Source organism: Gracilinanus agilis, chromosome 5, assembly GCF_016433145.1.
Source record: "Gracilinanus agilis isolate LMUSP501 chromosome 5, AgileGrace, whole genome shotgun sequence".
Taxonomy (NCBI): Eukaryota; Metazoa; Chordata; class Mammalia; order Didelphimorphia; family Didelphidae; genus Gracilinanus; species Gracilinanus agilis.
Genome location: NC_058134.1, coordinates 24,911,737 through 24,936,784, shown reverse-complemented (window position 1 = coordinate 24,936,784; position 25,048 = coordinate 24,911,737). Strand labels below are relative to the sequence as shown.

The 25,048-nt window shown below is 38.5% G+C and overlaps 1 protein-coding gene across 1 annotated transcript in view; it reads left to right on the top strand.

The window, feature by feature from the left end:
* Positions 1-25,048, top strand: part of RBMS3 (RNA binding motif single stranded interacting protein 3) — a 755,361-nt gene that overhangs the window by 578,570 nt on the left and 151,743 nt on the right. The window contains exon 8 of the mRNA XM_044678877.1: positions 12,281-12,387. Coding sequence (XP_044534812.1) covers positions 12,281-12,387 — 107 coding nt within the window. The remainder of the gene's footprint in view (positions 1-12,280; positions 12,388-25,048) is intronic.

The following is a 25,048-nucleotide window of genomic DNA, read 5'->3' as shown; positions in this document are numbered from 1 at the left end:
CCCCTTGGAATTTTAGCATGAGTTCAAAACTAAATTTGAATTATACCTGGGTTCCAAAGATACTTGAACTTTTAATTAAAATAATTTTCTATGTAGGCTATGTTTATTGAAATATAAGAATAATGGCTTTAACAGACTTCTTTAAATGTTATGTGTGTGTGTTTCTCTGTAAATATAACTTGTAGGAATCACCTGGGAAGTGACCTTGAGAAGGTGATTTGTGCATGTGTTTGTGTGTGTGTGTGTGTGTGTGTGTGTGTGTGTGTGAGAGAGAGAGAGAGAGAGAGAGAGAGAGAGAGAGAGAGAGAGAGAGAGAGAGAGAGAGAGAAGAAACAACACCTGAGCCATTTCACTCAAAAGCTCCCATGATCTCCCCTTGGTAGGGTATTTTCCTCCCATGTTCTGTATTCTCATCAAAAGGGAGGTACAAAAGGCAAGCTGGCAAGTTAGATAAGTCACTTGGTGTCTTCTGAGAAGTGCTCATCCTTTTAATTTACTAAGTGTCAAAACAAGCTTTTCATTCAGCTGAGATGATTGCTCTCTCATTTGCTCCCACAAAATGAACTGAATTTTACCTTCAGCGAATAACTTGTGTTTCATCTATTGGAAACATTAAATTTTCTGCCTATGCCCTTTCCCTTCTGAGATTTGATTTCCTCATCAAGTCATTTTTTTTCTTTTAGAATAATTACTATAGAAAAAAGATAAAAAATGCAGTTTTCCACTTCTTAAGGCAGAGGTGAGCTCAAGATAATTACTTAGGCCATAATATAGTTTATCAAAAAGTAATTTGCCCTGTCTTGTTTCCAGAAAAATATTCCAGCTGTTCTCTTCTTTAATTGTTGCTTTGGGGTACTTTTCTGTTCAACAAAGCTGTTTCCCCATATTAGAGAATTATCTATGTAGAGAGGAAGAGCTAGGAGATGTAGCACAAGCATTAACCCATTGCTGAGTTTCCCAAATAGATGTGAGAGAGAATGAGACCTTTTGTCTACTGCCTTTGCCTCTTCTGCCAAACTTTCCCCGTGCCACTCTAACTTTCCTTTATATATTTTAGTCTTCATTGTTCTTATGGCCAAGATAATCTCCTGTTACCAATTAAAAAGAAACAGAAAAATCACAAAACAGCATTTGGAAGGCTATTTAATCCAACATAAACACTGAACACCAATGTAGTTTGTTCTACCGCACCCCAGCCAGCGGTCATCCATCTTTTACATTCACTCCCTGCCATGGCAGCCTCATTAACATCTTGCTTAACTAAGAAAGTTTTTCTTTGTGTAATCTCGAAATCTGCCCATGCAGCTACTCTGACCATTTTTGGGGTGTGTTAGTGTGGGGATTCCTTTCACATATGACTGATCTAGGTGGATTTCCTCACCTTTTCCAACTCACATTCTTTGATTCTATAATAATAACGATAGAGGTAGCGACATGACCCATAATTCCATTGCTATAGAAAACTCTTTATCGATACAAGTCACCACATTCTTTGCAATTTGCCGACTTAGAGAGTTCTCTAGACTACTGAGAGAAGGTTAAATGGCTTGCCAAGGTAAAATACACACACATATGAACATTTATATATGTCACATATATACATGTATACATGTACTAAAATAGCTGTGTATGTTTATATGTATACTCAGTCATTTCAATCTTATTCGACTCTTCATGACCTTGTTTGCAGGTTTTTTCAGCAAAGATACTGGAATTGTTTGCCATTTCCTTCTCCAGCTCACTTTAGAGATGAAGAAACTGAGGAAAACAGGGTTAAGTTCCCTTGACCAAGATTATACAAATAGTAGGTATCTGAGGCCAAATTTAAACTCAAGAAGAGGCGTGATTCTTCCTGACTCAAAGCCCGAACTCTATCCACTGTGACACCTAGCTACCATGCATGTGTGTGTGTGTGCATGCGTGTCTACATGGTTGAGTACGTGGATGAGTGGGTTGGGGAACGAGTCCAGGTATTCCTGACTTCTCCAACAAAAGATTTCTATTCTCCTCTTTCACCCTGATTCTCCATAATAATGATAGGAGTAATATTTATATAACAATTTGAGGTTTGAAAAACACTTTGCCTTTATTATCTCATTTCCTCCTCAAAATGACTGAAAGGTCATTGTTGCCATTTTACACATTAGCAAACTGAGGTTGTCATAGGATAAGTGATGCTATTCATCTCTATTCAAAAAGGAGGAAGTCATCATAGAGTTGAGGCAACAGTAGGTACTCCTACTACCACTTCTAGAGGTACTTTAGGAAATTTGAAGACTAAAAGGAGATTTGAGGTTACCCACAAAAGTTCTTGTTTGTCATTGGCTCTTCTCTTGACCTTCTTGGCTGGTGGATCCAGTGAGATCCAGCCCCAGGAGTTAGGTCTAGGGTTTCCATTTAAATTGGTGGATATAGCATCTACTTTCAGTTCTTTGGGATTTGGCTCTCCAACAGCAATTGGTTTTTCAGTCAGGCGGCAATTTGCCCAGGCAAGGATTGTTAACAGATCACCATCTCCCTTGTCTTGTTGACATTTCTACTGGAAAAAATAATTCTCAAGTGCTGAGGCAGCCATGGTGATTTGGAAGTTTTCTGTTCTCTTAAAACTAAATTCCAAGCCACAAATAATAAAAGCATCTTCAACACAGCCTCATTACATCTTAACTTTGGGTGATGAAAGCCTCATTCACTAAAATTTTACTTCATTTTCTTAAGGCTTAGGAACCTGCTCATCCTGGGAAATGTATTTTGATATCAGATTTCTAGAGGCAGAATGATCTAACAAGTAGTATGCTAGACTGGAAATCTGGAAAGACCTGCATTTGAAGCCCAACTTTGACATTTACTAGCTGTGGGACCAGGGATAATTCATTTAATCTTCAGGTGCCTCAGGCTAATCCCTAGGATTTAGCTCTTAAGTTATAAAAAAGATAGCTATGCTTCTGCATTGGTTCAAGGATGATCCCAACCTCATTCCCCTGCCAATGATAAAATAACAGATATTATATGTATCACTTATAGCTTCAGAGACAGATATAGAGCTGGAAAGGACCTCAGTAGACCAATCCCTTATTTTTACAGTTGAATAAACCGTACCCAGCAGTTATGTGACTTGCCTTAGGTCATACAAGTTGTAGATCACAAACTCACAGAGTGAATGTTTCTCCTACTATTCTTGTGGAGAAGATAGATGTGGATTAGGGAATAATGTAATCAGATTGAATCATAACTGGTTGGATGACCAGACTCAAAAAGCAATTTTCATAGATCCATGGAAATGTGGCCAAAGAGGTCAACAGCAGAGTACCTCTACTATGTGATCGGTCCTGTACTATACTATTTAGCCTTTTTATCAATGAATTGGATAAAGATATAAATAGTTTTCTCATCAAATTTGCAAAAGACATAAAGTGAACCCACTGGATGACAGGGATCTTAACAGGCTAGAACACTAGGTTTACTCTGACAAGAAGAAATTCAGTGAGGATAAATGGAAGTCTTGCATTTGGGTATAAAATCAACTGCACAAGTATAAGATGGGAAAGGTATGTATAGACAGCAATTTTGAAAAAAATCTTGGAATTCTTTTTAAAAACCCTTAACTTCCATCCATCTTAGAATCAATACTATGCACTGATTCCAAGGCAAAAGAGTGGTAAAGACTAGGCAATGGGGGTTAAGTGATTTACTATGAACCTTATAGTGATAGTTAGGAATTATCTAAGGCCACATTTGAACCCAGGACTTCTCATTTCCAGGCCAGGCTCTCTATCCACTGAGTCACCAAGCTACCCCAATATTGGGATTTTGATAGACTGCAAGCTTACAATGAGTTAATTAAAATTCTTCCATTTTCTGCCCATTAAAAAAATCTAAGTTGGTTGTAAATCTTTTATCATACACAAAAACCTCTTCAGATTGATATTTTTCCCAATAGCATAGGAATTGTTTGCTTTCATATTTTCCTAATATCATTTTCAAGCATATCCTTTCCCTCCAGGAATGACTTGCCCTCAAACAGTCTGTGGGATCCTAAATAACTGATCTCTGAACCCTTTGAATTTCATTTTCTGAGACTCTCAGGTGAATGTTAGACTAAATCAATATTTTCTTTCCTCTATGACAAACTCTAGAATGGAGAAGTAACTTTTCTCCAGAATCAATTTTTTAACATTTGAATGATGAAAAAACTTATCAATATGGCAATTCAAAAAGTTATTAGTTACTCTACTTTTGGGAAGAAGAGAGAGAGAGAGAGATAGGGAGAGAGGATGGAGAGAGAGGGAAGGAAATGGAGAGAAGGGGGACAGAAATGGAGGGGAGGATGGGAGGGAGGGAGATGGAGAGGGAGAGAAATGGAGAGAGAGGGAGAGAAATGGAGAGAGAGGGAGAGAGACAGAGACAGAGACAGAGACAGAGAGAGAAGACTCCTTGATTATTAAATCTCCCCAACACTCCATAACTACTATACCATGCCTTAATTTTGAGTTTATGATTTGCTTCCCAGAAAGGTTCCACATTCTCTATTCTATTCTGTTTCTTGTCTTCTCCACAGTTAGTTATTAGATAATTTTGCATTGGATGAAAGTTATTGATCACAAACTGGCCCAAATAGAAGAGGAATCTATTCAAAAGGAAATTTAAAAACTGATGGAAAATAGCATGTCACTGTAGGAAGAATAAAGAGATATGAGTTAAAGGACAAGAGTTCAACACTGGCTCCATTCCTTAGCACTGTATGACCTTAGGCAAGTCAGTTATCCTCATTGGGACTCAGTTTCCTCATCTGTCAAAAGAAAGTATTGGACAAGATCTTGAAGATCCTTCCAGCTCTAGATCTACAGTCCTCTGAATCTACCTCTATTGGTAAACTTCCCACAGAAAAGGAAGGACTCTTGGTATAGGTGCTCCTTAGTTCAAAGGTATTATAAATTGAAGACAAGAGAACTCAGTGGTTCCTAAATCTCCTGGGGAAGCAGCTGTTGATGATGACTCTCAGATCACAACTTTCCTTGCTCATTTCACCACAGATGATCTTGTTCATTTAAACCAACCATCATCAGTCACCTATTACTCCATCATATCACCTGGATCCTTTAAAATCTTCTTTGTTCAAAATAATCCAAGTTTGGAGGGCTACAAATAAGCCACTGTGCAAACACCCAGTAATTACTCCTTCATAATTACTGCACAGTTTTATTGCTGTGCATTGTTATAATTATATTTTAAACAGTCCCCATTTGCATGATAGACCATAATGTCTCCAAGCACATTGTAATCCGTGGATTATAAGAGTCTCGTTCCCATGAAGAACTCCTTTTCTTTCATTTCCCATTTTAACTACTGTTAAAAGAAACTAAACAGAATAAATTGACACCATAAAGCCGCATTAAAGAAATAGTAGGGGATATAATATTTTCTGTGTAGAACAAAACCTTTTCATTATGGAGTACTTTTCATCATCACGCTGGAGGTGTCATACCCCATCAGTCGAGGTGCCAGCCAGGCCCTGATGGGACCTCTGCCGGCAGCCACAACAAGCAATGTTCCTGCCTGACCTCCGTCTTAATCGCTTTCCACCAACAAGCCTGAAAATTGATTACAGCTATTCAAGGACTTGATTTAAACAAACCCAAACAAGAGAGTCCAGAAGGGAAAGAGGCTGCCAATTGTAATGCATAACGAAGCGTGCGATGTCTTGGGGAGCAGTCTCCCCAATGCCCTTGCTTCTTAATGGAAGGAGGTTAGGCACTTGGAGCCTCGTGCAGCTCTTTTTTCCCCTATGCTCTCATCAGAATCTTTACCACTAGCTGAGAATCTCTCAAGATGCTCGTGTGGCACCCCTGACCCAAATTACCTCGTGTGTTTTTTTATTATTTTGCATATGTACTTTGACATTCTTCTAGTTCGACAAAGTATCTCGGTAACTGCTAGTTGATAGATTGATGAATGAATCAAGTTAGCAGGCAGAGACCAAGTTAGGAAGATTATTTTCCTCATTATACCTGATCTTTCTCACCTTACTGGTGCTTTGGAAAATCGAGTTGGTGTTGGTGGTAGCTTTCTGCCTTCTTTGAAATGCTGCTCGAATTTGGAGAGCTCTCTGAGGCTTTGTGACGCTTGTGACACTTTCAAAATAGAGAAATAGAGGCAGGAGTTTTGTCTCAAAAAACAGCAAGGAATAGGGGCAGCTGGGTGGCTCAGTGGATTGAGAGCCAGGTCCAGAGAGGAGAGGTTCTGGGTTCAAATCTGGTCTCAGACACTTCCTAGGTGTATGACCTTGAGTTAGTCACTTAAACTCCCATTGCCTAGCCCTTACCACTCTTCAGTCTTGGAACCAAAACACAGTATTGACTCTAAGACAGAAGGTGAAGGTTTAAAAAAAAAAGGCAAGGAATACAAAAGCCATTTTCACCATCCTCTGGCAATACACCTGGATGTGAAAGGATCATGGTGGCACAGTAGATAGATCACTGGAGTCTAGATTCAGGAAGACCTGAGTTCAGATGTGAACTCAGACACTTAGTAGCTATTTGACTCTGATCAAGACACTTTACCTGTCTGCCACAGTTTCCTTAGCTGTAAAATAGAGATAATAGCAAACACTATCTCAAAGAGTTTTCATGAGGATGAACTAAATAATAAATAATATTTATAAAGTGCTTACTATGATGCCTGGAACATAATAGGCATTTCAAAAATGCTCATTCCCTCTCCCCCCTCCCCCACCATGTCTTTAAAATGATTACAACATAGGGGCAGTTAGACTGCTCAGTGGTGACTCTAATGTACTAACATCAGACCTAAAGACAGAACATCCTGGGTTCATATCTGTCCTTAGCTGTGGGCCCCTGGGCAAGTCATTTAACCCCAATAGCCTAGCCCTTACCACTCTTGGATTTTGGAACCAATACTCAGTATATATTCTAAAACAGAAGATAAGGTTTTAATTTTTTATTATTTTCATTTATTTATTTATTTGTTTGTTTTAGTTCTTTACTTAAGCCTTGTTTTGTTGAAAACTACCTTTTGGAACATTTTTAACCACCTGCCTGTGATACCTTCCATTTTCTCTTGAAACAGTGGTACCAAACTCCATTAGAAACTAGGAGACCAAATATTACATAAGGATGCCTATGGGCTGCATATTGACTTAGAAAACCATATATTAACACTGCCTATATCCGATTATGTTTTTATTTTGTTAAATATTTCTCAATTAAATTTTAATTTAGTTTGGAGTACACTTGGAAATGTCAGATGCTGTGGGGTACCCCTTGGTTTCATACCTAAGTTTTATTTTATTTTTTTGTTTGTTTTTCATTTTTATTTTTATTTTGAATATTTTCTCATATTTACATTTTTCATGTTCTTTCCCTCTCCCCCAAGACCCCCTAACCCTCCTTAGCAGACGCGCAATTCCACTGAGTTTTACATGTATCATTGATTAAGCCCTAATTCCATATTACTGATAGTTGGACTAGAGTTATTGTTTAGTTTCTTCATCCCCAATAATATCCCCATCAGCCCATATGTTCAAGCACTTGATTTTCCTCTGTGTTTCTCCCCCTCACAGTTCCAGAAGATAAGGTTTTAAAAAAAATAGATGGTTGGAACTTGAATTCTGGGAGTTGTTTAATTTTTATTTTTTATTTATAGAATCTATTTCCAAGTATCTCAGGCTCTCCCCACCTTCCCTACATCATACAAAGCATCATCTGGCAAATCGCTATGTTTATGTATAGATTATGTCTTTCATAGTTCCATTTTTCAGTTCATTCTTTAGAGATGACATTCACAAGTTATTCTTCAAGTATTATGTCTGTAGCTGTATATAATCTCTTGGTTCTACTCATTTCACTGTTCATTATCCCACGTAGTTCTTTCCAAGTTTTTTTTTTAATTATTTTCTTCATCATTTCTTATGACGCATGAGAGTTGTTTTTAAATATAAAAAAAAAAATCTTGTTAGTGGAATGCAGTAAATGCCTTCCCCAGCCAACTAAAATCTTAAAGCCCAGATTCCAGGGAGATCTTCTGGGTTTAAGAGTTTGTTAACTAGCATACTATTGAATTATGTTGTGAACCATGATTTGGTTTAGACACCTTATAGAACTTTTCCACGTTAATGGAAGATACGTTTCTTGAACAATCCCAGATGCCTCTGTTACCTTGGGCCACTGGTAGAAGGAGATCTAGGTTTCATTATTGCTCCATTGTCTTTATCAGTAAAAGACTATTTCAAAATATGCCTTTATTTTTTGTTCTATTGATAACATTTGTTTTTATATCACATTTTCGAATACCCCCCTCTTTCCCAAGCCACTGGGCTTGCACCAAAAATAGAGCACAGCAAAATTGAAGTATTAACCACTTCTATTAACATATGAAACATTCCACAGTCATAGACACCCACTTTTCCAGGAAACTAAGGGAGATCATTTGGTCATTCCTCCTCCAAGTCTAAGCTTAGACAGTCAAATTTTATTTTGGGGGGCGTGGGGGCAGGATTGGATTATTTTAGCTTTTCTGCTTTGTTCTACTAGATCTGCTTACTCTATCACCAGTTCATACAAATCTTCCCATGTTTCTCTAAATTGTAAATATTCACTTTCTTCCCTTATAATATTATTCCATTACATTCATTTACCACAATTTGTTTAGCCATTATCCAGCCAAAAAGCACCCACTTTGTTTCTTGTTATTGGCAACCACAAAAACGTTGCTATGAACATGTCGGTCTATGTGGTCAGTGTTTTGCTCCTGTTAAACTTAATCTTCCAGCTCCCATCTTACAATTTATCTAGACTCTTTGAAAGCTTTCAGGAATTGTCTATTTCCAAAGCTCTTTTAAAAAGTAACTCAGCATGGGATGGGGAGAATCGTCTTATCAAAAATGACATGACCCTGAAGAACCTATCTTTTCTCATGTGGCCTCGACTTCCTCAGTGGTAGACTAAGGAGGTGGCACTTAATGGTCTCTGAGTTCCCTTTTTCCTCTCCATCCATAATTCTATTATCCCTACTTCACAGGTGAGGAAACTGAGATATAAAGGTGAAATGAATTTCCCAGGGTCAAGCAACAAGTAAAATATAACATTAGTTCTAAAAAGATAGCATGGACGCCCAATATGGGAATCTCTTGACATTGTGCTCCTCTCCAAAATAGTACCTTCTCAGCATTTGCCACTTATCCACAGAATTGACTCACTTTAAGCTTACAACATCTAATTCTCCTCTCCAATCGTATACTGCAGCCAGAAGTGTATTTACCCTGTGGCCTCCAATTATAGGGAAGTTGCAAATCATTCACCCAAGAAACTGTTCCTTCCTTTACCAAATTTCCATTTATTTAGGGGGCTCCGGGGACATAGTAATCCTGCTTTCAAATATGATTTTGAACTTGCCAAAAAGATCCTACATACTGACTCGTGGGAAAACCCCAAATCTAAGTGTAATTAATAGTCACACATAATTATTGAATATAATGGCTTAAGATCCAGGTTCAGATCCCACCTCTGATACTAACTTATCCTAACAGCACAGTGCCTGGAACATAGTAGGCACTTAATAAATGTTCATTGATTGCCTGGCTCTTTGACTCTTGGCAAGGCATGTAACCAGTTAGTCAAATGGCATGAATTATTCAAACACCCAGAACAAAGGAGTTACCATAATTTGTATTAAGGATTCAAAACAAAATTATAACAATTACTAACTTCAGTGAGTTTATGTTCAGCCTGGAGATCTTCTAATAGCAATACAAAACAATGGTGTTTTATAATTACAGCTTAATTCATCTCTCCCAGCTTCTCTATAAAATGAGTACAGCAAATCTTACTGGTACAGTGTTGTTTGCATGACACCAGGGTATCTTTCTCAGTATTTAAATGACCATTTATCCATGATTTACTCTTGTTTATGGAGGGAACCATCTTCATTTGGGGGGATTTTTGGTCTGAGCCCAGGCCACCCTTGGTCAAACAGAAAGTCTGGGACTGTGATCTGTTCTCATTGGTTTGCTGTTCTTTTTTTCTGATACTACACATCCTGACAAAAGCTCACCTTCTCCAAAACAAACCTCCCATCCATTGTAATTTGTACATTCATTCTTTCTCTGGCAAATTGATTATCCACTGTGTGTTGCTTAATGATGGAGATACTAGCGGGAATGGTAACTATAAGGATATCCAAATGGCAGTGGCCAATTCCTAGAGGTTGGAGTTTTTGCAATATCCGTGACTTGAAATATAATGACATACCTTAAGACAACTACCAGTTCAGCATTGTGGAAACAATTCAAAGACATTCACTTTGATGACTTTCAGTTGGTAACCAAATTTGCATTTAGGGTAGGTGGCACCTAGGTCCATGTAGGGCTTTAAAATGTGCTTAGGACACACATCAAAATGAACCCTTAAGGGGGCAGCTGGGTAGCTCAGTGGATTGAGAGCCAGGCCTAGAGACAGGAGGTCCTAGGTTCAAACCCGGCCTCAGACACTTCCCAGCTGTGTGACCCTGGGCAAGTCACTTGACCCCCATTGCCCACCCTTACCAATCTTCCACCTATGAGACAATACACCGAAGTACAAGGGTAAAAAAAAAATGAACCCTTAATATAATTGGGACCCTGTGAAATCTCTTCTTGGAAGGGCAACACTAGAGAAAGGAAGTAGGTTGGGAAAGGATCATCTTTATTCCAGCCATTTGAAGGAAGGAGCTCCTAATCTGATAGCTTCCTGATCTAACAAATTATTCTTGTTAAATAGGTGCTAAATCATCTTCCTAAAATCATAATTTGTGAGATTAAAGAGTCCCCAGAATCCATTTAGTCTAAATTCATTATTTTATAGTTGAGGAAACTGAGTCCCAAGTTGGTCAAATCCCTTTTTCTGAGGGGATACTAATAGTAAGCACTGGCATGTGGAGTTGAATCTAACGAACTGATTAATGAATAAGAATTTATTATACACAACCATGTGCCAGGCACTGAGATTACAGGGACAATAACCAAGTAGTCACAGCCCTCAAGGAACTTCTATTCTGAGGGAAAGTGCACCTGTGTATATAAAAGACAAAATAACCCCCAAAATACACAGTGCTACTTCATGGCCCCCTGACTCTCTCATCAATAGGATCTCCAGACTTCTATCACCCTGAGATCATTTTTTATTTCCACCATGTTATGTTGACTATTTCTATAATGCTAAAGAACTGAAAACACTTTCAGAGCCCCACTAAATGTCAGGGACTGGGTCAGAGCCCTGGTTACCCAGTTCTACTTGTAGCTTGGGGGGAGAGAGTGGAAAACAACCAGCATGGCTGTCATTACTTTTTTCTTCTTAGTGGCTGGGAATGAATGCCACACCCCATGCCCCCCCGCCATGTTCAGTGGTTTCACACCCCAATTGTATGGTCTCTTGTAAATGTCCACACTGAGACCTTGAGGACTATTGTCACTGCAGGGGATGGAGCTCAGTGGGAGTCTGGAACAGGGAGCGGCAATGATGCCATCAGCCATTTGCCTTTTGGAAATGGCAGACAATTTATCAGGAAAGCAACTAATTTGGCTGCATTTGGCAAAAGGATCCCTTTTCTTCGGCTGGAAGCACTGCAAGCATCTATTTCAAAAACCGAATCTGGCAGAGTTTCTACAATAAAAACAGAGCTTCTCTGAGAAAGAAATATTTATCCCTACAAATGGTTTTTTCAGGCATTTCAGTCATGTCTAACTCTTCATGACCCCATTTTGGGTTTTCTTGGCAAAGATACTGGAGTTGTTTGCCATTTCCTTCTCAAGCTCATGTTTTATGGATGAAGAAACTGAAGCCAACAGGGTTAAGTGATTTACCTAGGGTCATATAGCTCAAGTGTCTGAGATTGGACTTGAACTCAGGAAGGTGAGTGTTGCTGATTCCTGGCTTGGCACTCTCTGCCCTGTGGTGCCACCTAGTTTCCCCACAAATACTGGTCATGAACATATACCTAGGCTACCTGGGAGGAACGCCACTCTCCTTACCCCACTTCTATGGCCATCTGACATTCTACTTTTATAATATTAGTTACATTCTTTTATAGTTTGCTGAGCTTTTATTTTCTTTTTCATAAATTTGGATGGTTTAAATTTATGCCAATAGAATCAAAACTAAAGAGACCAACTAGAAATGCAGAGCAAGATTGGACTTGAAAAGATCCTCATTACAAGCATCCCTGTACCCTCCTGCCCGTTATTTCAAGGAGGAATGTTGCTAATGTAGACTCTGGTTTCTTGTCTTCACAGCCCCTACTGAGCCTTTGCTGTGTAAATTCGCAGATGGAGGGCAGAAGAAGCGTCAGAATCAAAGCAAATACACACAAAATGGAAGGCCATGGCCAAGGGAAGGAGAGGTGAGTTATTATGGGTGATTGATGTCAGGGCAGGACTTTGGCAAAAGCCACCTGGATGGCCACCATGACAGGATTTGGGGACCATGATAAAATCAGGTACTATGGAAAACCCAGTAGCTTCAAGCAGGGTGAGGGAGTTTGCCTTTGTTAATGTATTCAAGATAAAATTATATTAGGAGAGGGACAGCTAGGTGATTCAATGGATAGAGAATCAGGTTTTGAGATAAGAAGGCCTGTGTTCAAACCTGGCCTCAGAAACTTCCAAGCCACGTGACCCTAGACAAGTCACTTAATTCCATTTGCCTAGTTCTTGCTTTCCCTTCAGTCTTAGAGTTGTTAACAAGATGGAAAAGTAATGGTTTAAAAAAAAGAAAGATTGGAGCACATAGGTAGCTCAATGGATAGAATATTAGGTCTAGAGAGGGTAAGTCCTAGGTTCAAATCTGTACTCAGATACTTCCTAGCTGTGTGACCCTAGACAAGTCACTTAACCTCAGTCACCTAGCTCTTCTTGCCCTTTTGTCTTGGAACCAATATTTAATATTCATTGTAAGATGTAAAGTTTTTTTTTTAATTACATTAGGAGAATTATAGATCTTTAGAATTAGCCTTAGTTCTGCCATACAGTGAGCCTTCTATCTCCAACCAGACCTTGACTCAATGGGCATGGACTAAAATTCAATCAACATGGGATTGTTCTGAGATGGGATAAGCTTATGAAATAAGAATATCTGTGTTATAGGAAGTATTTTCAGCTCAAGTCAGCAATGGGCTTCCTCTCTCTAGATTGGATTTTTTAAGGCATATTTAGTGAGAAAATGATTACCCTCATATTTTTTGCATCTCTCCCTAGATGGATATTGAGGGCAATTCCATATTTCCACCTCCATATGCATGTAGATACAGACATTGTGAGCTAACATTGTATAACTGAACAGGAGGTCTGCTTCAAAAAAGTTAAAACTTCAGTTCAAATCCTAGCTGGAATTCTTACTCACTTTGTGACCCCGGAAGATTTAATTAACCCCTCAGTGTCTGAAGTGACTCTCTAATACTTTAGGGGACCCATTAATTACCCCTCTGCCCAATTGGATGGAGCACCCTCACCGGGAGGTTCTGATATTGATGAAATCAAAAGTCTAGTCAAACACACAGACATGCCCCCACACACACTTACATGCGAACACTTATACATGTATTCGTAGGTAGAGGGAAGATAGATGTAAAGATGTATAGACAGATGCATATAACTTATTACATGTCTCCTTGATAGGCAAAGAAAATGAAAACATAGATATAGACATATATGAGTATTTCTATACATATTTTTCGGTGCTAATATTTGGAATTATTAGCATTTGACCCTTGATGAGGATTGATTTCACAAAGAAAGAAGGAGCTCTGGAATTTTTCTTAGTAAAGGTATATTTAACTCTTCATGATCATTGACCGTTTCAAAGTGGTTTCTTGTAGGTCTCCACACTGTTCATCTGAACATATAGCTATGTTTAGAGAACTGATCCTCTGCAAGACATTATCCCTAGACGTGGATGATAATGTCATCATTGAATGTCTAAAGCAAATTTAAAAGCCTATCGGAAGGTTGTCATTTGTTCCCATCTTCAAATGGAGATTTGTGCTGTGATCCAAACAAAATGTCCCACGTATTCATGGCGCTTGGGCCAAGCGCACCAGTGTGCCAGTGACATTCATGGGAGAGACCACAGTTAATGATGGAGAAGAGTCATAACCGAATGCTGTGCCAAAGACCTGAAACTTAGAAGTCTTGTTTTGAGCTATCACAGCTTAGTTGGCTCCACAATCGAAGTGGAGGGAGTTTCGCAAGAAGGACTCAATATCCCAGAGAATAACCAAGAGATCCTAAATAGATGCAGCCAAGCACCAACAACATAAATTCCAGATTTACTCGTAAGACTGCAAACTTACATATACACAATGATATTGGCAGTCAGTCATGTCAAATGGGCCTTTCTTTCTTCAAGACTGAATCAATAAACAATTAATGAGTGAGCAGGTTAGGCTTCACCTTCTACCATGCTACAGCGCTCCATGGGATTTCGGTTCAGAGCATGATCAGCTCCAAAAGATATTCTTTCCTGTATAATTGTCAGGATGGAGTAAATTGAGGGCATGGAAAGCCTGAAGCCTTAGGAGTCAATTGTTAATATATTAATAATCTTTCATTACAGAGTTTGTTTATAATAGCCACAGGCAGTCATCTTTCCTAACACTTTCTAACACTCAGGAAATCTTAATGCATTTATGTGTGGCCTGCAAGGACAGATAAGCAAGTACAGAGATGCCTGCCATCATGATACAGTAGAAAGAGCACTGGTTCTAAGTCAGAGGATCTGAGTTTGAATCCTATTTCTGATCCATTCCACTTGTGTGTCGAGACAAGTAATTTATTTAATTTTCCTCCATTGCTGTTTTCTCATCTGTAAATTTAGGGGGTTGGATGAGATAAACTCTTAAGTCCATTCCAACTGTAAAACTGTGATGCTTAGAGTCTATGAAATGATGGCTTAGAACTATCCTCACTGGATACCTCAGGTTGTAAAGCCTTGCTAGATATTCTATAGTTTGGAGGAAGGAGGACGAGCCTTAAAAACTTGGCTCGGAACTTCACTAATTATATGACTTTAGGCCTCCTCTCCGAGCCTCAGATTCCACTATCAGGAAAAAGAGAAACAATATTGTCTACAACGCATGCATCATAAGATTATTCTAAGGATTAAGTTGAGATTGTGTATGGGAAATGCTCTGCAAACCTTTAAGTGCTATGTAAATAGTTGTTGTAGTTTATTATTTGTTGTTCAGTTGTTTCAGTCATGTCCCACTCTTTGTGACCTTGTCTGTGGTTTTCTTGGCAAAGATACTGGAGTGGTTTCATATTTCTTCCTTCAGTTCATTTTACAGATAAAGAAACTGAGGCAAATAGGGTTAAATGACTTACTCAGAGCCACGCAGCTATTAAGTATCTGTGGCCTGAGTAGAACTGAAGAAGATGTCTCTTCCTGACTCTATTCCTCATGCCCTATCCACTGCCACCTCACTGTCCCAGGCACCATCCTTATCGTGTCCCTGAAAGGGGGAAATATTAGGATTTTCCCTTGACATTTTAACAAATTCAATTCTGTGTTAATTAATTTCATCTAAAGTTTCTATCCCTAAACTTACTACAAGTATTTCAAAAATACTGACTCTATTAATCAAGGATATATAAGAACAATTGGAAAATTAATTCCAATTGCAGCCAAACCTCATGAACATGGATTGTCCCATTGGTTCAGAACTAGAAAAGAGCTTATCTACCACTTAGCTTGCCACTGTCTTTTAGACTTTGTTAAGCAAGTTAGGATAAAGGCGAGATTAGAGAAAATGTCTAAACTCTTAATGAGAATATGCAATTTTCAAGCATCCTCGAGCAATTTTGGCACATGCATTATTCTGTAATTAATCAGCATGCTCATTTGACACCATTCATTCTAAGTCATTAAGCTGACTTTCAAGTACATGGTCTTTTGTGATCACATGGTTTTAGAATTGGAAGAAACCTATAGGTCCAGTTTGGAAGGGACCTCAGAAGCCATTTAGTTCAGTGCTCTCATTTTTCAGATGGACAAATTGAAGCCTGGGCGGGTAAGATAAATAGTCAGAGGACTCACAGGTAACTTTATCTCTTATTTAGTGATGGAAGCCCTTCCCAAGACTCCCTGCCAGTGGGCCATCTAAACTTCTCCTAGAACATATCTGGTGATGGAGAAACATACGCCCCCTTTCAAAGTAGCCCATTATATATTTCAAGATTTCTAATTTTTCAAGAATGCTCTACCCTCTACTCCATATAAAATATTATGTGTCTGGTTGAAAGGTAAGCGTAAGGGCTGGTGATAGCTCGTTAAATCTACTATGAGTAGTTTCATTTAATTCAGTTCAACCTCCATTCAGTGAAGGCCTAATATGTACAAGGTAATATTTCATACATTAAAATACAAGATCAGTCAATCGGCAGCCTTTTATTAAGTGCTTCCTGTGTGTCAAGGTCAGTACTAGGTATACAAAAAGAGGCAAAAAATGTTGCCTGCCTTCAAGGAGCTCACATTCTAATGGAACCAATGTACAGCTGTGTCTTATAAAATATATACATGGGGAAAAATGGGAGTAATCTCTGAAGAAAGGCCATGGCCATGAGGGGAATGGACAAGGGAGAACAACTGAGGGAGGCATCTGATAAGAAGGTGGGATTCAGACTGAATCCAGGAAATCTAGGATATGGAGGGGAGGAGAGAGAGCATTCTTTACATGGAAGGCAACCAATGAGAAGTAATGAAGGTGAAAGATGGAAGGGCATGTGCAAGTCAACCACAAGAAATCTATTCTTACTAGATCTTTGAGTATATGGTGGAGGAGTATAAGTGTAAGATGCCTGGAAAGTAGGAAGGGATTGGGTTGGAAAGGGCTTTGAAAGCCTTAAAGAGGATTTTATATTCAACTCTGAGGTTAATAGAGAACCACTAGAGTCCATGATGTAGGAAGGGACTTGTCCTATGAGCTTGAGAAAGATCTTTTTTTGCAACTCAGTGAAGAAGGCACCAGAGAGGAGATGGAAGTAAAGGAGACAGCCCACAAGCTATCCTAGTAGTCTAGGTATATGTATTTTAAAATGGAAGGGAAATAATATGGGGAAATGGTATGAAATGGAAATCATGGTTTCATAAATAACTTCTTAAAAGTTCAGAAATGAGGTGATGATTTTGTGCAACAGAATGGTAAATGGAGAAAATGGAGCAAAGTAGGAGGGATTTTGTGGAGGGAGAAACAAACAGGCTTGGCAACAGATTGGATATTTTGGATGAGTGAAAGTGAAGAGACAAAGATGGTGCAATTTGTTTTGAGCCTGAGTAATTGGGAGGATGTTGGCACCCTCAATAGAAATAAGAAAGTTCAAAGATTTGGAAAAGACATAATTACCCAATAAACACTTATTAGGCATTTACTATGTTTCAGGAAGTATGCAAAACAGTAGGTAATCCTTCCCTTAAGAAGCTCACAAGTTAATAGAAAATTAAAATAAGTTTATGGTTAATTTTATATAAGACCTATAGCAAAAAAAAAAAAAAGTGAAAAAGAAGTGTCCTAACTCAACACTATGAGAACTTTTTAAAGGAAGAAATCATTTTGCTGATTTCCTGGCTTATATAGAGGAATATTATATGAAGGAATATATGTATATATCTATATTTGTATATAAATATATGTAGATATACATACATGTGTATATGTGCGTGTTTATGTATAAAGGATTCATGGGAAAAAGCTGCCCTGAAGGAAATATAAATACACACATATACCTATGATGTACACATGTATATAAACATATCACATGTATCCATGTGTAATATGCATGTGCATATAGTACATATATAATCTAACATATATGTATGTTAGATTGGTGGGAGGAAAATCATTCCAAGAATGGAAAATAGCCAAAGGCATGAAAATAAATGTGGGCAGGATGAGAATTAAGCAGGAATGAGCAGCCCACTTTGTCTAAAACATAGATTATGTGAATTGGTATTGTAGAGATCTCCAATGATAGTTAAAAACAGATTGTAGATTGACTTAAAGCCCAAGATAAGGAGGTTCACTTTGTTCACTAAGCAATGGGGAACCCCTGAAGATTCCTGAGTAGGAAGTATAGCAATTAGACTTCTATGTTATGAAAATTGCTCAGCCACCATGTAAAGAATGTTTGGGAGTAGAGAGAGATGAGAAGCAGAAAGTCTAGTCCTACATCTATTTCAGTAGTACACATGAGGGGATATGAGGGTCTGAGCTAGGGGAACTGCTGTGAAGAATAGAAAAGAGAGAAAGAATTGTACATATTCTGTGAAGATAAAATTCATAGGGTTTGGCTAATGATTGAAGTCATTTAGCTCCTCCAGTTTCAGTCTCCACATTTGTACAATAAAGGTGTTAAACTAAATTACTTCTAATATCTCTTCCATCTCCAAATCTGTGGTTTTATGTAAAGGATGAGGGATAAAGTAGAATCAAAAGACATCCCAGATGTTTTGATCCTAAGAGCCTGGGAATGGGTGGTGCCCATATTCTAAGTAGAGAAGTTAAGGAAGGAATGGTGAAAGTTGGATGCTGAATTCATTTGGCGATATGTTGAATTTGAATTACCAGCAGGATGCTCAGACATTGCATCTTACTAGAAAGTTAGAAACATGACATGGAGGACAGATGTAAATTTTGGAGTTTTCTAAGAAGATCTGGTCTTTGAAACTGGGAATTGATGAAATTGTCAAAGACTTAGTGGAGAAAAAAGTTCTCCCATTGTCCTCCTCACCCCCCCCAAAAAAAACCTTATGGGGTTCCCATAATTAAGGAGCAAGTCAGGGAACAGATTCTGGGTTGGAGGACACTAGAGGTTATTGATTCCAGTCCTCTCGTTTTTCACATTAGGAGCTGAGGCACAGAGAGCCTTTTGCCCAAGGTAACAGAGCTAAGTACCAAAGTTGAATTTGGAATCTTAGCTTCTCTGACTCAAAATCTTCATTCATTATATTGTACCATGCCAGAGGTGGAAGATAGGAAGTTAGAAGAAGTAGAGGATGAGTGCAAAAGAAGGTAGCAGGGCAGCACATGATATAATGTCATAAGAGTGGAGGAGATAGCATACCGAAGGGAAAGGGGGCAGGGAGGGAATGAATGAATTGGTTTGATCCTAGGAAGAAAACAATGGAGATAAAGATGAGAAAACAGCCTTTGAATTTTGTGAGAGGAATGTAATAAGGGAGCAAAAGCCAAATTATAAGAGTTTGAGGAATAAGTGGTTAGAGGAGACATGGAGGACCTGAGTGGAGAAGTTGTTGTTGTAGTTTTTCCCCTTGCCCAGTGATGGGTAAACTACGGCCCAGATACAGCCCCCTGAAATATTCTATCTGGCCACAAGGCATTATTCCTAACTGACGAATACAATGAGTAGGATACACTACAATGAAACTTCAAAAGAGTTGGCTTAGAAACAGACTGACAGAGGAGCATTTCCTTTCCTTTGGCCCCTCTTTAACAAGTTTGCCCATCGCTGCCCTTGCCTATTTAGCAGTTTTAAAGTGATACCTCGAGATTCAGTAGTTTCAATGGACACGGTTTTTGGAATGAAGAGGAGGAATAGGCTGACATGAGAATCTTTTTCAAGGAAGGGAAAAGGGAAATAGAAGGCATAAGAGAAAGAGGTGATTGATTACTGACATTAGGAAATGGAAGAAAGATGAGCATGAGCTTAAGAACACAAGTGGACTCAGACAGTAAAGAAGGATTAGTCATAATTAGGAAGAAGATTTTAGGCCCTGAAACCAAAAGGCATGAAGATACACTGAGTGTAAGGTCATGAAAAGGCTTAAAAGAGTAAAATTAGGGGCAGCTGGGTAGCTCAGTGGAGTGAGAATCAGGCCTAGAGACAGGAGGTCCTAGGTTCAAATCCAGCCTCAGACACTTCCCAGCTGTGTGACCCTGGGCAAGTCACTTGACCCCCATGGCCCACCCTTGCCAATCTTCCACCTATGAGACAATACACCAAAGTACAAGGGTTAAAAAAAAGAGAGTAAAATTAATGGAAATCCTATAGGAAAATCTGATGTCAGTAAAACAGGTGAATTTATATGTAGAGAGTAATGAGAAGAGGATGAATCTGGGGCCTCAAGAAGACATGAAGTAATTTGGCAGGAAAATTCCCATGTGAAAAAAATCATTAAAAATCAATAAATGAATTACCCCACAGCAGTGAGAGTCCATCGAAACTTAAAGAGCACAAATGTCTATGGACCTGGTCAATTCAGTTTCTTACTTTTCTCTCCCAGTTTTCATTTGTTGTGTTACCTGAATGTAATACCACCACAATGGTATGCGCATTTTTCAAGTAGTTCACTAAGTTATATTTGTCTCCCATCACTTGATCTAAATGAATGAGGGTTCACCATGTAGGGACAAAGGAATGAGCAGTAAAAAGAGCCCATCCCTTACAGAACTTCCAAGGTAGCCAACTGTAAGCAATGACATACGTGGGGGAAGGGACTCTTAGGTACTTCATCCTGAATATTTAGCACCCTCTGTTAAAGAGGAAATGTAGCATAATGGAATTGGACAAGAAATATGAGATCCAATCTCAACCCTGACACATGGCAAAGATTATCATCCATGTTACTTAATCTCCCTAAAGCTCAGTTTGTTCATAAGATGAGATAAGATTCAGGCATTTGTCACACATTGTTAAAAGTGAAGTGCTTAATCTACCTTAATATACTATTGAAATTTCAAATCCTATTGCTGTCAATATGATGAAATTAATGATGATGGCATTGCCATAGCAACAATTATGTTTTTTCAATCACCTGGCTGTTAAAAAAAAACACAACACCCCCCACCCCAGGATACACCCAGTCCTATCCCTAGACAGAATGAACCACAAGGTACCATTTCAAGGAGCATCTACATAGACCTAACCCCACCCATCAAAGTCAGAACACTGTCCTGGATAGGATGATGACAAAATGTTGCCTCATGTCCCTAGAGAAAATGGGACATCCACCTAGCATCCATGTTGCTAGACTTAGCTGATAGATTGACTTACTTTGCCAAATTGTTTTTATTCCCTCTTTTTCTTTTAATCTTATTCTTTGTTATAAATTGAAGGCTCACCATATAGGAGAGGAGGTCAAGTAAAGAGACATTTAGAAAAGATGGACTTATAAAAACAAAAGATACAAATAAAAATTTCATTTAAATGAGGTTCATTCTTTCCCCTGACTAAGCCACTGTTTCTCAAGCAGTCACTAAACCATTTTGCCTTCTATCCCCAAATAAGATGTTTATCTCCCTTCTTCTCCCCTGAATATGAAGGCAGATGCCTAATATCCCCATATGGTCTGGTTTGGTCCAGGGAGGTGTCAGGTAGTTTATTGCCTGAATAGAGTTCACAAATTTAAAAAAAATTCCCATATTATATCTGGCAACTTAAACTACAAAATGCACCTTGTTGTAATCAAATAAAGTCATCTTTTTTGTATTTATCAGATTCTGTTATAACCATATTTGATCAAGAGACAGAATGCCTGAGCTTTCTTTGTAGCCAGTATGGCAAATGGGAAATTGTAACCCTTTCTATGGATGGTTATTGTTGTTGAGTGGGGACTATGGAGTTTTCTCCTTTGTGCTTTTGAATAGCATGAAGCGTGTTGAAGTCAAGGAAGTGATAGAGGATCTGATTGTGATTTTGAGCTTCCAAACCAGACTATTATCAGGAAATACTAGCGATCAGGGAAATGAATCAAGTCTGATTGGATTCAGAAATCTAATGGGGTTTGTAAGAAGTCCTCCAAGTTACTGTTGTAATGGAATCAACAAGCCTCATGGATAAGAATTTCCTAAGGGGATGGGACTGCAAAGACAATTCATTTCCAGTGACTGATGATTACCATGCAGGCAAAGATGGCAAGACCAAAGAAAAGTCAGGGAGACGTCCTTGGATATGGACTAAAGGAATCCATTCATACATTTTGTTATGTAAAAAAAAATCAATGAATTTTTTTTTTTCATTTTCACATTTGAAAGCTCGAGTTAGAACAAATTTTAAAGCAATGAATGATAAAATATTTTATATGTGCACCTGTGCATATATATGTTTTTTTTTCTCTGATGTTCCAATGTTTGCCTCCCAAATGTAAACCTTTAATAAGTTTATTTTCATAGTCTGGATGATATATAATGTCCATTATAACATAATAATAATATACTAATGGATATAAAGTAATAACATTAATAAAAATGAAATATCTAAGAAATAATTTACAGATTCCAAGAAAAAATTGAATTAGTGATTTGAGCTGAAGTCTAAGTATATTGAAGTGAAAAAACCCTTCATTTTTTCTGAAGGAAGAGTGATTTTTAAGTAAGAAGGGATGACATCAACTATCCTGTAGACATTTTACAGAAATACATATATTTTACTTGTCAGAACCACATTTGGCTGGACAACCCTGAGGGTATTGCATTTAAGTAATGAACTTCAAATTTTCTTAAGAAAATAGAAGCCCTTATTTCCGACTTACACAGAACCTCAAACATGTAAACTGAAAACTCTGATGATCTGGGGTCTCAGCTCAAACATCAGAGTTTCTCTTACTAATAAGTCAAATCATTTATGGCAACAGCCAGACTTAGAAGATGTGGCTGTAATGCAGGAAGGCTGCTCACTAGGTCCGTTTTTGAAATTATAGAGTCTGGGTCCCCAAGGAAACATCCACAACAAATGATCATCTGACCTCTGCTTGTAGTCCATTTCTAAGGGACTCAACCTTCCCAGGCAGCCCATTCCACTTTGTGAGAAATCTGCATTTTCCTTACTCAGAGCCAAATTCTACCTATCTCTGAGATTCCATCAATGGTTTTTAATTCTGCCCTGTGGAGCCAAGTAGAATAAGATTAATCTCTCTTCCTTAAGATCTTTAAAGAGGATAGCTTCAACCTAGACCTTTCATACTGAAGTCTTCTTTTCTCCAGTATAACATTCAAGTTACTTCGAATGATAGCCTTTTGAGGAAAGGACCCACCTATATAAAAATACTCATAGTAGCTCTTTGTTGTGGTGGCAAAAAATTGGAAACTGCAGAGATGTCTATCAGTTGGGGAATGACTGAACAAGTCATGGTATATAATGGTGATGGAAGACCTTTGTGCTGTGAGAAGTGAAGAAGAAGATGACTCATGCCACCTTGGGGTCAGTCTGAGTCAGAAAACATCTGTTAAGTGCCATCTATGTGCCAGGCAGTGGCTAGACACTGGGAACACAAAGAGGCAAAAATAGTTCCTGCCATCAAGGAACTCCCAGGCACTGAGGAAGAGTAAAGGTCTTGGTTATTTTTTTATTGCAAGTTGCAAATTTAACAATCATTGACAAACGTGTATTTCAATTCGTGAAGAATAAGAGAAATGATTGTATGAAAATATGTGCATTCTTCAATGACATATAGGTATATATATGTATATATGTGTATATATATATGTGTGTGTGTATGTGTGTGTGTGTGTGTGTGTGTGTGTTAATGGAGTTGTTCTTGTTCAATTGTTTTAGTTAGGTCTGACTCTCTATGGCCCAAAGTGTAGTTTTCTTGACAAATATATTGGTGTGATTAGCCATTTCCTTCTCCAGCTCCTTTACAGATCAAGACACTGAGGCAAAGCAAGGTTAAGCGACTTCTCTGGGCCACACAGCTAGTAAATAACTGAAGTCAGATTTGAACTTAGAAAGACAAATCTTTGTGAATCCAAGCCCAATGCTCTTTTCACTGTGTACCTTGTTAATATAGATAGATGGATGGATGGATGAATGGATAAATAGATAGACTGACAGACAGACAGATAGATAGTAACAAAATTAAGGGGAAAAAATCTCCAGATCTTTTTCTGATTCACTACAATTTAGATTTAACTAGTTGTGAACCACTATCAAGTTCATTAACTCCTCTGAGATTTACTTTTTTTCATCTGTAAAATACGGAAGCTCAGCTTGGCAGGTTCTATGTCCCTGTATGTTCTTTCTTACTTGGGATCAATGTATCTTTGTCAGTGAATAAGAAATCCTTCTGGATTGCAATTGTTTATAACTAGTCTCTCAATTCCAGCTTCCTATTAATAAAGAAAAATGTTTATTTTTAACAAGAGACATGAAGGGAATGCCAACAGGCAGAGGTCAATGGGAAAACGGGATTTCCCTATGTTACAAGTCAATAGCTCTGTGTTATTGTGTGTGTGTGTGTGTGTGTGTGTGTTCAGGCAAAGCTGCTGAAGCCAGTTACAAGCCTCCAGCCTCCTCTCTGCTCCTCATTGCAGATGAAGCCATTTGGTTAGTAATGATTATTGGGCTTGCCTAGAATTCATTTATGATTCAGAGGCTGATTTCCACTTAGGCTCCCAAGGCAGCAGGTGACATTTAACCACGCTCCAAAACACATCCTTCAGGGCAAGCACCTTTTACATCCAAACAAGTCATCATGTCTACTTAAGGGAGAATTTTCCAGGTTCTGAAGACACACTAGGGTGATCATAGCATGCCGTTCCCTTTCTATGTTGAGAAGCCATGGAAATCCAGAAAACTGAGTTCTCATCCCATCCTGGTTTCTTTGTGAACTTAGGGAGGTTAACAGAAAATATATAGTCAATCCTCCCAGCTTGCATTTTACCTGTGAATATAATGAAAAAACCACAACACTTAAAAACAATGGACTTGGTTTCAAATCCTAGATGTGCTACTTCTTATCTCTATTAACTTTGCCAAGTCACTTCAGATCTCTTGCCCTTAGTCTCCTCATCTAATAAAAAGAAGGGTTGCATGAGATGATCTCTGAGGTCCCAACTCAAAATCTATGTCCCTATGTCCTTCCTCTCTCTCTCTCTCTCTCTCTCTCTCTCTCTCTCTCTCTCTCTCTCTCTCTCTCTCTCTGTCTGTCTCTCTCTGTCTCTCTCTGTCTCTCTTTCTCTCTGTCTCTCTCTGTCTCTCTGTCTCTGTCTCTGTCTCTGTCTCTCTCTCCTCCCCCCTCCTCTCTCTCTGTCTCTCTCTGTCTCTCTGTCTCTG